The sequence below is a fragment of the Panthera pardus genome, unplaced genomic scaffold, assembly GCF_024362965.1.
Source record: "Panthera pardus isolate Hobbes unplaced genomic scaffold, ASM2436296v1 HiC_scaffold_27, whole genome shotgun sequence".
NCBI lineage: Eukaryota > Metazoa > Chordata > Mammalia > Carnivora > Felidae > Panthera > Panthera pardus.
Window position 1 is genome coordinate 29,018,433 of NW_026526843.1, and position 16,088 is coordinate 29,034,520.

Genomic DNA, 16,088 nt, shown 5'->3' on the forward strand with positions numbered 1-16,088 from the left:
TTGCATGTCCGGCTTTGTTTCCTTCTCTCCCTTCTCATGAATCCCATGCTCCCCTCACCCTGTGCCCTGTGCACTTTCAGTGAGGTAGGAGAGCATAGTAGTAATCAGTACATAGGCTCTGCAGCCAGGCTTCCTGGGTTCAAACCCCACCTCACTGACTACCAACCATATAGCCTTGGGGAAAATCACTTTAACATCTCCCTACTTCGATCACCCCATCCCAGACCGGGGCATTATAATTATTCGATGTGAAGTTTTAAGAACATTGCTTGGTACTGAGTACGTTTCAAATGCTAGCGTACTTGTGACGATGCTTATTTTCTGGTTACCTTAGCTCATGCTGTTGCCTTCTCGAATACCCTTTCCTGCTGGTTTCCTGATTGAGTCCTACTTAGTTCAAATGGCCTATCCCTAAGCTTGTATCACTTTGCTTCTTTCCTACTTGGATGTCATCTGTCTCCTTTTAATTTTTATAACTTGTCACTGTCTTTTTTTTTTTTTTTTGCAATATGGTTATTTCTTTATGTATTTATCTTATCTTTCCTGGCAGATTGCAAACATGGTGGGGGTGGGATCTGAGTCTGGTTCACGTGGCCGGCTCCCTGGAGCACTTAGATAATGTTGCCTTGTACATGCTAAGCACTAAAATAATTAGAATGACTGGCTGATCAGATGAGTGCTTCACAAAGATAATAGCAGTGAAGGAAAGATCCCAGCTGGAGAGGCTGAAAAGGCGGGGAGGGAGCCCAGTTAAGAAGAGACTGTCGAGATCCAGGCTAGAGGAGGCGAGGGCTCAGCAAGTGACACGAGGAATAAAATGAGGGGCTGAACTGTTGAGTGTCGAAGAGCCATGTGACTACACCTTTGGTCCAAAAATGGGAACAAAATGCAGAGGAAAAAAGATTCTGTCACGTTTTACTTCGTTGCAGTTTATTCTCTTGGCCCGGGGTCTAATCTGTGGCTTTATTTTCTGGATAATAGTATTAGATTGCTTTTTGTCTGTAGATATTAACTGTACCTGTAGACAGTTGCGATGTGTTGATTAACTCGAAGCTCTTTTCCTAACAGAAAAATGAAAACCGATTCTATCTGAAGGAAGTGAATATCAGCATGTATTTAGTAAATGGCTCTGGTAAGCAAAGCATTGGCCTCGGGGAGAAGAGTGGGCTGGGTTTCACTGAAGAAATAGAAACCATAGCTGTCTTGTTACCAAATAGTACCTTATTTAATGCAACAGAAGACTCTGTGTGGAAATTGTACCTCGACCACACATGAAAATCAGTAACTTAAGTCTCCCTTATTTTCGAAGTGTGGTGGCTAATAGTCAAGGATGTGACTGATTTTTTTGACCATAGAAACCTCTATAGAAAGATAGGAAACCTAGTGGCCATAAGAATGGCTTTTTGTGGGTAGACCCTGTACCCCAAGCTTCCATACTTCCCTGGAAAATTCTGAGGACTGTTCCATTTCTTAGGTCGACAGGATGAGATGTTACTAACAGGGGCGCCCGGCTGGCTCAGACGGTAGAGCATACGACTCTTGATTTCAGGGTCGTGAGTTCGTGCCACACATTGGGCATAGAGCCTACTTTAAAAAGAAGTTACTGACATGTCTGTTTTCCTTAAAGTTTTCAGCATCGCAAATAACAATCTGAGCTACTGGGATGCGCCCCTGGGAAGTTCTTATATGTGCAACAAAGAGCAGACTGTTTCAGTGTCTGGAGCATTTCAGATAAATACCTTTGATCTAAGGGTTCAGCCTTTCAACGTGATGGAAGGAAAGTATTCTACAGGTAAGAGCTGAGCAAGTTCTGTTGATAATTTATGTTCTCATGTTGACTGATAGGTGGCTTTTCCTTTGGCTCATGGGCATCAAAGCATTGAAATACAGAAATATGAATTCACCTCTTGTGACTCTGTTGGAGAGTTCGCATAGCCTTGAGCAAGTTGTGTGAACTGTATTTGGCTCATCGGTTTGCTCAAACTAGATTTTTTTGCGTGGATCTGAGAACCGTTTGCACCCAAGTTCTTAAGGCTAAAAACTGATGGAAGCTTTCAATGAGCTTAAGTGAGCTTAAGGTATAGACACTCCTAGGTTTTAGTTTGTGAGAAGGATGGCAGCTTTGAGCATCTTGGATCTGTTTTTGGGGGGCCATCTTCTCATCGGAAATGTTTTCATACGCGAATAAAAGCAGTTGGGTCTTATTTTGTTAAGACAAAAGATTATGATTAGCAAAGCCTCAAATACCACGAGCAGTGTTTTGGTCAGCCAGAATGATTTGGAGAGTTTTTAAAAGCATGTGCCAGTGTGAATGAGGTTTTTTTGGAAGATCTACTCAGGGCTAATGGTGGTATTTATCAGATTTTTTAATGAAACCTTTGTGGAGGGCTCAGTTCAGTGTGTTGATATGAATATGAAAGATGCATTTGGCATTACAAGATTAACATTTGCACACAGGGGAAAAAAAAGTACATAAAATTCCTTAATTGACTTGTCCTTTTAGACTGATTACCTAAAATTGGGGGTTTGTGGATCACAGCTCTGCTGAGCAGAGCCATTCAAACCGTCTGCATCCTTTTTAACAATTAATTCTCTGGTTTAGAAGGAAATGTGGAAGCTGTGTTTAAAAGCAAATGTGCCATGAGCCCCTGAACCGCTTTTGCAGTGGTGCTGAATCCCCCTGCCTGACCTGGTTAGGCTAGGGTAAGTGGGGGGCCTTTATCCCACCATTCTCGTGACCGGAGAGGTCAGTCACACTTAGAAATTGTTTTGAAGCCTTCCTTTTCCCTCGTCAGTTTTGCTTATGTACTACGATTATTTTGATCCTTTCATAGTTTTATTTTTGAGTCTTTATCTAGCTTCCCTACATTGTTACCCTAATTTTAGGCCCAGATTTGTGTTTAGAATTGAAAATCATTTTCAGTGTGATAGTAGCTCGGGTCTGCTTAGCTAGTCAGCTGTAATAGAGATAGAGATGGGCTGCGTTCCTTCTCGGATCTGAAACTTTGGTTTTTTTGTATGTAGAGTTAAAAATGGTACCCAAAGGAATATACAGCATTTAATCCTGGTAATGGATGTGTAATATACTCATGGAGCTAGGTTCTTGACCATGGGTACCCATAAATATGATATACTTGACTGTAGAGGAGGAGGAAATAGACTTGCAGTAAGGTAAAAGAGTGTTGATTGGATTCTACTGGATGGGACTACTCTCCAGAAATAGACAAGCTAGCCCGTGTGGGCTGCCAGCCCTGGGCAGGTTGATAAATGCAGTAAACACACACAAATTAGTAAGAGGTCCCAGTTTCTTGACTTCTGTAGCCATTAAAATCATACACTCTAGGTCAGGGATCTGCAAAGTGTATTTGTAAGGCACAGACAGTAAGTGTTTTTAAGTTTGGAGGCCATATGGGCTCTGTCACAACTATTCAGTTCTGTTGTAGCATGAAAACAGCCACAGGCAATAAACAAACGAGTGTGGCTGGGTTCCAATAGAACTTTATTTATGGATACTGAAATCTGAATTTCATATAATTCTCATGTGTCACAAAATTTCTTCTTCCTCTTTTTTTTTTTTAAATCATTTAAAAATGTCGAAAAGCCATATTTAGCTCTTGGGTCAGATTTGGCCTCCAGGCTATAGTTTGCTCTCTGCTCTAAAGGATTCCAGAGCCAGCACGGTTCTAATCCCATGATTAAACTTTTCTGATCTGTGCTCAATTTCCCAAAAGACTCTACCACTAAGAGGCTAATCTGGCCATGTAGAAATGAGCTGGATTAACTCTCTTCATTTCTGGTAAAGTAACATTCCTCTATTTTGGAAAGGACTTGAAATATGAAACACGTACATGTATGTATGTGCTTACTCAGAGATATAAAGGAGTACAGTATATATGTATTCATATACGTGAATACCTATATTCATACACACACGAAAGAAAAGACCAGTAAGTTTTAGGATTTTAATTCTAGAGCAATCCATAATTTTCTGTAGCTTTATCATTACAATATACTTGTCTTAGTTACTTAACGTTGATTTCGTAAGAGCGTTTCTGACTTTTGAATCAACATCTTTTACTTTTGGACATTCATTTTTGATTATACTCATTATTTGTCACACACTTTTTCTCACCTACAGCCCAGGAGTGTTCGCTGGATGATGACACCATTCTAATACCAATTATAGTTGGTGCTGGTCTTTCAGGCTTGATTATCGTTATAGTGATTGCTTACCTAATTGGCAGAAGAAAAAGCTATGCCGGATATCAGACTCTGTAATACTGATCCATATGTGATCTCTGTTACAAAATAACAAAGCAAGTACAAGTTCCAACATGCAATACTGTTCAGTTTGAGGTATATTTTAGTTGCAGTTCTGATCTTAGAATGGGTGGTGTGGGGGATTTCGAACTTAAATAAATAGAACCCCCCCCTCAAAACTATAAACTACACATTAATCACATGATTTTGGGTCTTTCCCCCCACCCAGCCAAGGAATTTAAAACTTATTTCCACGGCAAAAAAGCATGTGTGAAATCACCTGGGTTATTGGTTCTACTCTATTGTCTTGAATTAGTATTTCTGCATATTTGCTGTAGGTATTCTGGTGAGCAATCTACAGTTCAGGAAACAGATTTCAAAAAGAGATTTTTTTTTTTCCTACATGGATTCAAAATTGACACAGTGCATCCTACAGTGGATTTGTACTTGCTCCTTTTGCATTTTTTTGTGATTTTGTTTGCAGGTTAACTTAGCTACCTTGGCATTGCTGCATATTTGACCTATGAGAGATATGCCAATAGATTTGAACAGGGTCTGGTATTATGTTCTTAGCGTTGAATGCTTTTCTAATGCCTTTTGAATACATTTGTATTTAATGTGGCTGTAATGACAAAAGATACAAAAGCTGTATAAATTTTGGAATAGGTGTTAATCTTGTTTAATCCTTTTTTTTTTTTTTTAAAGAAAAAAGTGGATTTCTTTCAATCTTTTAATGGCAAGACACAAGACTATTCCAACTGGGCATTTCAATCCATTTTCTAGGTGCTTTAGAGATAATTGCTAGGCAGTGCCAGTTTGGGGCGTTAGACCTTTGTACCTGTAAATTGGCCTCTACACGCAGTGCAGAAATCAATGTGGTTTCTCTTTAGCCTTGCAGTATGCTTCTCGGTGGTAGTATGCTCTTTCTTTTCTTGTGTTTTTTTTCTCTTCTCCTTTCCTTTCCTTCTCTTTTTCTTAAAGAAGAAATGCCAGGATGTCCTAGAACCCAGACAAAGAAGTGCACTTACACTTAGAAAGTAACTCGCACCTAACCTAAAAGTCTTGGTCTTCTCTTAGTCCATTAAAAAGTTCTGCTTTCTTCCAGCTTGCATCGATTGCTACAGCATTTACTAATTTGACTTTCACATTTAAATGGTTCTGTGCTAATCAAAACTTAACGTTATTATTGTTCATTATGGTGGAATCATTACTAATTCATGTACTTTGTGTTCAGTTTTGTGCCCTGGAGAGATGCACCAATTGTCCACTTATCATGCACTGCCTAATGTTTATATGAGAAAGCAAAACATTTCAGCTTGATAGTTAACACATCAGGTAGTTTTCACTGCTCTAGGAGACCTTTTTTTTGGTATTGGAATGGCTGAGCAAATATTTAAAAGTTTTTAGTATGCAGCCATATATGGGAGGGAGGTTCCTGTGATTTTGGAGTGGGAGATTATGTGCCCCCACATTCACTAGAAAATGGGATACGTGGGTTCCAAACTATGACTGATGTTAAATTACTTTGGTAGTCTGGCTATATACACCAGACACACACACACACACACACACACACACACAGGCAATTGCATGTTAGCATGTGTATGTCTATAGGTATCTTTCGAGTTACGCTGGAGTGGCAAATACTTTCTCCCACTTAGATTTGCTCTCTGCTTAGAGTAGCCTGAAACTCTTACTGGCTCAGAATCAGATTCTTGGCCAGCCCCTCCTTTAAAGCTACATTGAGCTGCATTGCCAGCTTAAGGCACTTTTTAAAGACTAAATATAAATCTGATTTTTAAAAGTTATTTTTTACTTTTAAATAGTGTTCTAGTGTAGGATTGTTAACCTTATATGAATAGATAATGCTTGTAAGAAAATGGGCGTTAGATATTTCTCATGAGTCAAAATAAAGCAGCTTTTTATTTGAAAATAAAAACCGGAAGCACAAGTGGGTGGCGCTTGCTTAATGCTGTTGATGTTTCTAAAAGTTTTTACATTTAGATTATATACCTAATTCATATTAAAATACCTCTAATTAGCACTGTTTTGTAGAAAATCTGACTTCATTGAATATTTTTGTATTTTACATGGGCCAGTTTATATCCTCTTACTTACACTATTACTTCCTATAGCCACATGTTCTTTGTACCTTTTGTAGTTTTGTTCTTTGTACTGGGTTTACACCTTGCTGGTCTCACATGCTATTTGGTTCTAGGTGTTTCTCATGTTTTAGCATTTGTATAAAGAAACTGGTCCATGTAAATACTTTTCATGTTTTTTTCTCATATGTTTAAACCACTAGTTGATGTATGGTGTTTAGATATTTGCCTGTCCAATTTGCTCAACATACTGCTTCTAAAACAAACAATAAAGATTCTTTTATTTCTTAAGGAAATTTGCTCACATTTTTTCCCATTGGTTAAAGTAAAACTTTTGTATACTTTATGATGACGATTTCTTCCAAAAGGGAAAACTTTAGAAAAGCTTAGAAGTGGAACTAAGTTATTTCCAAAATATTCTGTGTATTACCATCTGGAAGAGTGGTTCCGTGCATTGGTCTGTACTGATGCTGGGCTGGCTACAGATTAAGAATCACCTGGGAAGCTTGTTAGAAAAATTCACATGCCAGCCTCAATTCCTAGAAGATTTCACTTAGCATATCTGGGTGTGCGTGTGTGTGCACGTGTGTGTGTGTGTGTATGTGTGTGTAAGCGCTCCAGTAAGATCTGGCATGTAGCCAATTAGAGAACCAGTGATCTGGAATATTTATTTCATAGGAAGACCTTTAGAGTATCTCCCTGTTCACTTTTCTTTTTTCCTTTATTTATTTTTATTAAAAAGATTTTTAATGTTCATTTTTGGGAGAGACAGAGAGGGGCAGAGAGAGAGGGAGACCCAGAATCCGAAGCAGGCTTCAGGCTCTGAGCAGTCAGCACAGAGCCCGATGTGGGGCTCAAACTCATGAACTGTGAAATCATGACCTGAGCCGAAGTCGGATGCTTAACCGGCTGAGCCACCCAGGTGCCCCTCTTTGTTCACTTTTCTCAACTCTCTAAGTTGAGGCTGATATTTAATATCTATAGATAGTAGCTGTACATTGCAGCCATACAAACCCAGCTATTGATCTGAACCAAAATAAGATTGGGTGCAATCACTCTCTCAGATCACCCTAAAATACTTGAATCGTCCAATTTTCACCTAGCTTCCCAGTCACCTAGTACGCACAAAAACTTGGCAACCTGGCGTTGCCAACCTAACTTTCCTCTGGATTGCCCACTTCAGCCATGTGACTGCCAGTTAATTGTCACAACTTCCAGCTACTAGCTGCCATGTGACTTTGGCCAAGCTGCTTAACTTCTGGGGTCTCCATTTCTTCATCTGGGGGCTGAGGGCTTTAAAATCCTGTTACTCTTGATTTCTTTGAGTGATAGTTTCCATTTCAGTGAAAATTTTGAGTATTTTTAGAACAAATCTGAAAAGAAGCTACTAGATATAATCAAGAGCATACTTTATATACAGCGTAAAATATACCATCTGAAGCTTCTTGCACTTTTCGGGAGGAATTCTTGTAAGACTCAGATATTTTTTAAGATTTTAGCATTTCATCTTTGTTTCTTTAAGTAGATAATGTTAAATTATCTTGGGCTCCTCTTGCTCCCACCCATCTCTTTTATTCTGGTAACTAGCTTTCTGCATCAATAATTACCATATCTTGTTTTTGAAAACTAGCATAGACATGTTTGGGTAATACTGAGTAGCTTCAAGTATCTTCAGGTTCATGTGATACACTTCAAACAGTTTGTAGAACTAAAAGGTATATAATTAGGTGTCACATAAGACTGTGATTCTTAGGGCACCTGGGTGGCTCTGTCAGTTAGGCCTCCGACTTCGGCTCAGGTCATGATGTCACGGTTCCTTTGGTGAGTTCAAGCCCTGCATCGGGCTCTCTGCGGATAGTGTGGGGGCCCCTTCAGATCCACTATCCCCCTCTTTGCCTGCCCCTTCCCTGCTTGTGCACCTGTGCACTCTCTCTCAAAAATAAACATTAAAAATTTCTTTAAAAAAATATGATTCTTAATGCTGATTCTTCCAAAGAGAAATTTTGAGGCAGTTGGTTTTTAAGATGAGTTTGTTTTATATTTTGTCACAAATGTATATCTCCGCTTTCCGACTGAAAACTGTTCACTGAAAATAGTTTTTGAAAAATTTCTGAGCTAACAGAAAATTGAGGATTAATAGAATTTTTAATCTATATGAAACTTTTCATTGAAATTTCAGCAGCCGTGAAACCTTTTTATCTTTAAAAATCTTCAGTGCTTCAGTAATTAATTATTGAACTCTTCCACAAATACACTCTTTGTTTCTCCAGAAATATTTTCAGTATGGGTCTCAAGTCTACATTTTGCAAATATATCAGGTCAAAATGACCTGAGAGATTTTCTTTCCTTCAGGATGTGATCCTGTTAAAATTACTGTTTTCCAAAATTTCTTTCCATCACCTAAAGAATTTTTAAAGGCTGAATTCGTAAAATCAATAGTTATTATAAATTAATACTTCACATACTAATTGAGAGCATTTTAAGTAAGTGACAGCATCGAGAAAGGTCTTTGTATTAGTGGAATTGCCTTTTTGATCTACTCTGGGAATATTTGTCTTACATGAAAGCCTTATTGGCAGTATTTATGAAAGTCGTTTCAGTACTAGGTCAAATACCCAATTTGGGAAAGAGAGGACTATGAATCCGTTGCCAGAATAAGAAATTAATCTGCTAATGAATTTTTTAAAAACCAAGTTATATTACATCCAAGGCATAATACTTTATGGTTCATGTCACCTCATAGTTTATATGCTGGGTGGTAATTTGGGAAATTGAAGGGGAGGAGTCAGCTCACCGGGTGCTCCTGCCCGTATACTCACAAGTCACATCTGGCAATCTCCGCTATCTGGATCTCTAACAGAACCAAGAAGCAAGTAAAAAAGATCATTGAGCTGGCAGCCAAAGCCGATATCATAAAGTCCATAAACTCCAGGATTGCATCCTGTTCCCAGTTATTGCCCCAGAGGCTAGCAAAAGCCTGGCCCATTTCTTAAATGTAGGCACAATCAGAATTGCCTTGTAGCCTGTCCATTCTTATTTCGACACAGTTCTAACGAGCTTAAGTATCTGATTTCTCAAACCCTGGTAGATTGCAAGCTAGGGCAGTAAGAGGCAAGGAAATGGAAAGTAGAAGTGATGGTTCAACATCCCAGCTGCCTTCCTCTGCAGGTGTACCTCCATCTGTACCATTGCTTCCTCCTCTCCACTCTCGGTCGCTTTTCTTTTCCTGCTCGGTGCTTCCAGGATCCCATTTCACCTGCCTCCTAGGCAACTTTGTACCATTGTCTTCAGTCAATTGTTTGTTTTGTTGTTGTTTGTTTGTTTTAACTTTTTTTAAAAAATTTTTTTAATGTTTATTTATTTTTGAGAGAGAGACAGAGCATGAAAGGGGGAGGGGCAGAGAGAGAAGGAGGCACAGAATCGGAAGCAGGCTCCAGGCTCTGAGCCGTCAGCACAGAGCCCGACGCGGGGCTCGAACTCACAGGCCGCGAGATCGTGACCTGAGCTGAAGTCGGACGCTTAACCGACTGAGCCACCCAGGCGCCCCTGTTTTAACTTTTTTTAATGTTTATTTATTCTTGAGGGAGAATGAGAGAGACAGAGTGTGAGTGGGGGAGGGGCAGAGAGCGAGGGAGACATGGAATCCGAAGCAGGCTCCAGGCTCCGAGCTGTCGGCACAGAGCCCGACGCGGGGCTCAAACCCACGAACCGTGAGATCATGACCTGAGCTGAAGTTGGACGCTTAACCCACTGGACCACCTGGGCGCCCCGTCTTCAGTCAATTGTTAATTGCTCTTTCCCTTGGTCTACAGACTGTATTTAAGTCTCTTCCACCCTAAAGCTAGCCTTTGTTCTTCTAACTACCTGCTTCCTTGTCCTCTCTTCTAAACTTGTCAGAACGACTACTGAACGGTTCCCCATCCCAAGTCGTTGATCTCCCAACCGATCACTTTCCTTTTGCTCCTAAACCTATAGCAATTGGACTCACAGCCAACACCTTCCATATTGCTAGAGATCCAGTAGGTTCTCTAATATTTTTCACTATTCTTCCATGCTGATTGAAGCTGTTTCCTTCCTTGGCTTCTGTGGCACCACTTTCTACATGCCTTTTCTATTTCTTTTCCTTGCTCCTTTATTCCTCAAATATTAGTGTTCCCAAGGGTTTTGTCTCTGGTCCTTTTTAAATTCTGTTTGCCCTTGCTGAGACATAAATGTGTCCCTGGTTTTTATTGTCACTTAGGTTCATCAACCACTCGGTTGGGACACAGGCAGGCATCTTAAACCCAGAAGATCCAAAACTGACCATCTCCCTCTTCCACATATTTCTCTCCACCCTGCCCACACTCACAAAAATAAAATAGATAAATTAAAAAAACCCAGCCCACACACATAAAAATAACTACAAACAAATCTGAATGCACAGATTCTCCCTCCTGTATTCCCTATCATGATGAACGGCACCAGTATCTACATAATCACTCAAGTGTGGAATTGAAAGCCATTTTATTACCTCCTACCACACCCCCAATATCTGTGTGGTCAATTCTGCCTTCTCATTGGATCGCTAGTCTGTCCCTTTCTGTATCTGTGCTTCGTTAACCCGGTTCGGGACCATATTATTGGTCTTCTGGCCTCTAGCAATAGAGACGCCTCCTCACTTCCAGTCCTGCAGCTGCCGTAACTTCCAAAACAATATCCTGGTTAAAATCTTACTACACTGTTTTTTTCCCCCCATCAGTATGAGGCCAGGCTACCTAGAGCATAGAATGCCTTTGTGAGCTGGTCCTGGAGTCCTTTTTCTGCTGCTTTTCCAGCCAAGAGTACCTCTTGATCCATCCTAGCTATGCCAACCTGCTTGCATTTCCCCTGAAATGCCATGTTTTCTTGCCCTCCATATTTTGGTATGTGCTGTTTCATATACTTGGAATGCCCTTCCCGCATTATCTGCATGGTTAATTTCTACTCATAAATTTTTTTTTGGAGAGGGAGGAGAGGGGCAGAGGGAGAAGCAGGGGGAGAATCCCCAGTAGGCTCTGTGCTCTCAGCACAGAGCCCAACACGGGGCTCGATCTCACGAAGCACAAGATCATGACCTGAGCTAAGAGTCTGACGCTCAGCTGACTGAGCCACGCAGGCGCCCCGGTTCCTGCTCATTCCTCAGTCACCAGTGTCACCCCTTTCAAAGTATGCCTTGTGTAACAAGGCCGAGTTGAGTGTGCCTCTGAAACACTTCCATGGCCCTTTGTGGGCTGCCGCCCCATCACAGCGCATTTTGAGATCCTAACCCCTGCTTTTCTTGTCTGACTCACACCAGAGGCAGGCAGCTATGCTATCAGGGTCAGCTTCTCCTTTCTGCTCAATGACCTCAGGTTGCTACGTGTTGAGTTCATATGTCTGCTTTGTATGGCTGTTCAGTTGGCTCCTTGCATTAATGCTTCACAATCTGCAGTGTTCTGGGCACTCTGCTGCTTCTACATTATAACAGTTGGCCTCTGAAAGCTCACAGCCTGGTCATCAAGGAAAGATTCATTCTGTGTATCATTATCTTCCGTTTAAGAAACCTGGGAAGGGTATGTGATCAGTTTATGTACCTTTCATCCAAAATGACTGCATTTGCAGGGGGGCGGGGGAGGTCCTTAAAAGTGTACGATTTGGTTATTTGGAAATCGCTTTGGTGGAACATCTCATTTGCCGATAAGGAGTGCCAGTGACTTGTTCCCTTGGCGTCAGAGACAAATACGCGTGTCAGGAAGTGCTGTCATTTTAACCTAACATTTGCAGATTTGAAATTTTGTCACTGTTTCTGTTCTCAATTGTCCTTTCTCCATGTCTAGCTCAAGACTGCAGTGCAGATGACGACAACTTCCTTGTGCCCATAGCGGTGGGAGCAGCATTGGCAGGAGTACTTATTCTAGTGTTGCTGGCTTACTTTATTGGTCTCAAGCGCCATCACGCTGGATATGAGCAATTCTAGAACCTGTAGTTTGATTGATTATATAAAAATACATGCACATAAGATTTTTTTGCCTTTCAATTTTGAAACACGTTGCTCTCTTAAGACTGATGTGTTGAAACTTTTGAAATCAGTCCCAGCATTTAGAGATAAGTCTTTATGAATAAAAACTATTCTCTTTTATCAGCTTAAAATTAAATACTGTATTTACTGGTCCTGAAGACAAGCTGGTTAAAAACATTGGTGTGTGGTGTGTTAAGGTCTACCCTTTTAGAGGCCTTGGCCAAATTTTGATCCTAACCTCAGATGCCTTAAACTTATTAACCTGGCCATTATAAGAATAAAATATGTAGCTGTCTCTTAATGGAATTAATAAATCCTGTTTCACTACCAGTGTTCTGTTTTAATATTAGAACTATCCTGATTTAAACTCATCACAGTACTTTTGCATATAGCTCATTCAATAAATATCGATGTGACATAAATGCCCATCAAATATGCTCAAACTTGGTTTTTAGTCGAATGTCCTCAGGACCATCAACATTTTTTAGGTTATGTGACTTGCTGTTTTCTTTGAGTTTGATTTAAGGATGAAGCCAGGATCTCAGGCTTGTGACTTTTCCCTGAGTGAAAAACAGACCCAAGAGACCACAACAGAACTTTAAACTGGCTTCAGAATTAAAGTTAAAAAAAAAAACTGCTTCTTTTTCTGCAACATAGACTGAAAAGATTCAAGCGTATTTAACCACTTGCCTTGTTTTTCCTTGTGTTTTTCTTTTCTTTGGATGCCTGATTAGCATTGAAAGATAGAAATATTCTATGAACTAATTAGGACAGATTGTGTTGTGTTTCTCTACCTCATCTTGTTGATCTCTAGAGCATTAAAATCTATTTAGTGTTGTCATCAGACTGGTACTTATAAAATGTAAGCTAACAGCAATCTCAGAAGGGAGGCACTGAAGCATAGCAACTAGGCTCTTGCTTCTTCGAGAAGGCCCCCGTGGGGCAGAGCATAGATAGGGGGGTAGAGAGAAGCTGTTGCCATTAAAATGAGCTAGATAATCAGCCCCTATTGAAGCATACTGCTCATTATAAGTACAGCGTGCATATTGAATGTATAGACAAATGAGAAGGAAGTTTAACCAATGGACGGGAGAAGACATTCACACTGAAGTGATTATTTTATTAATTCATTCTGTGTATATATTGGCTTGTTCAGAATTTCTGTAACTCGCTGATGACAGTATCTTCGTACCCAGCCATCTGTTTCTGAAGGCTTTCAGTGAAATATAGTAAATCCTTCCAATAAAAGCTATGGTCATTACTGAAATTCATGTACTCAGTACCTTTAGCAACTGGTTTCTGTTTTGTTTTGTGTGTTTTTTTTTTTAATTAATGACAAAAACACAAGAGGAATAAAAGGTAAAATTAGAGGAAAAAGTGCAAGGTATTACTCAACCATATATCACACCAAATATGTCATGTTAATCGCATTAGGTTTATACTGGAAAGGACCCTAAAGACTATTTACTCTAACCCTATAATTTTATTTTATTTTATTTCTTAAATTTTTTAATGTTTGTTTATTTTTGAGAGAGAGAGAGAGAGAGAGAGAGAGAGCGAGCATGAGTGGGGGAGGGGCAGAGAGTGAGGGAGACACAGAATCTGAAGCAGGCCCCAGGCTCTGAGCTGTCAGCACAGAGCCTGACACGGGGCTTGAACCACAAACCACAAGAGCATGACCTGAGCTGAAGTCCCAGGCTCCCCTCTAACCCTATAATTTTAAAGTTTTGTGGGTTTTTTTTTTTTTTTTTTGAGAGCAAGAGAGAGCATGAGCAGGGGAGGGGCAGGGGCAGAGTGAGGGAGAGAGAGAATCCCAAGCAGGCTCCATGCTGTAGTGCAGAGCCCGATTTGGGGCTTGAACCATGAGATCATGACCTGAGTGGAAACCAGGAGTTGGACGCTAACCAACTGAGCCACCCAGGCGCCCCACCCTATAATTTTACAGAAAAGAGGGTGACTTCATTGAGGTTAAACCATTATTATTAGCATTTTGATCAAAATTGTCCCAAGGAAATCTAGTCACTCAATAGTAAAACTAGTTTAAACATAAAATTGTGACATTAGAATGGGGCACTTTGAGCTTCTCTACTAACTACTTTCAATAAATAACACATGATACCAACTTTAAGTATTTTTTGAAGGCACTGAATATTGGCTTTTCCAATAAAAATATAGTGAACACTCTTATTTTGATCCCTACTTGCTGCTTCAAAACCTAAACCTTGGATGGGATCATAAACATGGGAGGAAAAGAGAAGGGAATGAATACTTGTTGACCATCTGATGTGTGTCAGATGCTTTAGAAATCCAATTGTATTTAATCCTCAAATACCTTAAAATACAGGTATTATTATCCCCCTTTTACTAAAATACAGGTATTATTATCCCCCTTTTACAGATGAGGAAAAGTGAAGCCCAGTTTAAATAACTTGACCAAGATCCTTTAAATCCTTATTGAAGTAGTCGAGATTCGAACTCGGCTGTCTGAATCCACAGCTCAAAACCTACACCACACATTGCCTTCCTGGTGGTCCTGGAATGGACTGCCATGTCTCGGGTTCTACTGTTCTTCCAGGCCACTGTTCACTACCTGATACCTGTGTGAAAGAAACATTATGCTGCATTTTCTTGATCCAAAGTCCTTTTTAACTTAAATTGTATTACTCCTACAGAATTCTTACTTATATTTTGATGATAGTTGTGGCAAGGGAGAAAGGGAGTGGGAAAACACACAGGCGGTGTGTTAAGTGCAGATGACAGCTCTTTTCCTGGTGCCATTAGACAAACAGAAAAATTTCCCGTGTTAGGCAAGTACAGTTCTTTTCTTGTTCATCCCTTAACTTCTGCTTTCTGTACTGAGGAATTAGATGTGATTTGAGATGAAGTGAAAATGAGAGATATCGGAAGATCAGTTCCTTAGAGATATTTGGGTGAATATCAAGAAGATAAGGACGTGGGGGTAATGCTATTAAAGACTAATCTACATTCACTTTCGAAATGCTTGTTTCTTGTTGGCTCATTTCTGCTTAATTGCATTCCTTACTAATTTCCTTGCTCTCTGTCTGTTCTTTTCTAACAGCTGAAGAATGTTCTGCTGACTCTGACCTCAACTTTCTTATTCCTGTTGCAGTGGGTGTGGCCTTGGGCTTCCTTATAATTGTTGTCTTTATCTCTTATATGATTGGAAGAAGGAAAAGTCGTACTGGTTATCAGTCTGTGTAATCAATTAAATCTAGTGCTTTTTTTGCCATCAGAAGTTACATTTCCCTTGGCGAGGTGCCAGGAAATGCTGTGCAATTGATTGTTGAAGATATGCAGACTAACTTCAGTGAATTGCTAGCTAACTTGGGCATGAGTAGCACTTATTTAAGAAAAAATGTATTAGGACCATTCTTTTTTCTATTTTTTTCTTCCTTTGTTAAAATGTAATTGGAAGAAAAATTGTGGGTTAGAGTATGTTTTTTAGTAAATAACGATTTTAAGCCTCTGGATTCAATTATGAAAGCATTTCTACGGAAGAATAATTTTGTATGTTGCGGTTACTGGTATTTTGCTTACTTTGTTTGACGTTATTTGCAAAATCAAGGCTGTTCGAGAATTTAACTTGCTTCAGGAAATAAATTCAAGAACATAATGAATTCATTTTCATTGGTGGCAAGCATAAAATTTGGTTCATTAAGACTTCTTTTCCTCACCTCCTAATCATGATT

At 39.8% G+C, this 16,088-nt stretch overlaps 1 protein-coding gene and 1 long non-coding RNA gene across 2 annotated transcripts in view; one reads left to right on the forward strand and one right to left on the reverse strand.

Moving 5' to 3' along the window:
* The window catches only part of LAMP2 (lysosomal associated membrane protein 2), a 36,579-nt gene extending 22,934 nt beyond the window's left edge, over positions 1 to 13,645 (forward strand). Inside the window, 3 exon segments of the mRNA XM_019421840.2 lie at positions 1,069 to 1,132; positions 1,628 to 1,792; positions 12,197 to 13,645. Of these exon segments, the coding sequence (XP_019277385.1) occupies positions 1,069 to 1,132; positions 1,628 to 1,792; positions 12,197 to 12,336 (369 nt within the window). The 3' untranslated portion in view covers positions 12,337 to 13,645.
* LOC109250739 (uncharacterized) lies at positions 1,628 to 4,914 on the reverse strand. The gene is made up of 2 exons (XR_002073154.2): positions 4,133 to 4,914; positions 1,628 to 1,786 (listed from the first exon to the last, which is right to left on the reverse strand). It is a non-coding gene; the product is annotated as an uncharacterized LOC109250739 (long non-coding RNA).
* Positions 13,646 to 16,088: the final 2,443 nt, after the last annotated feature.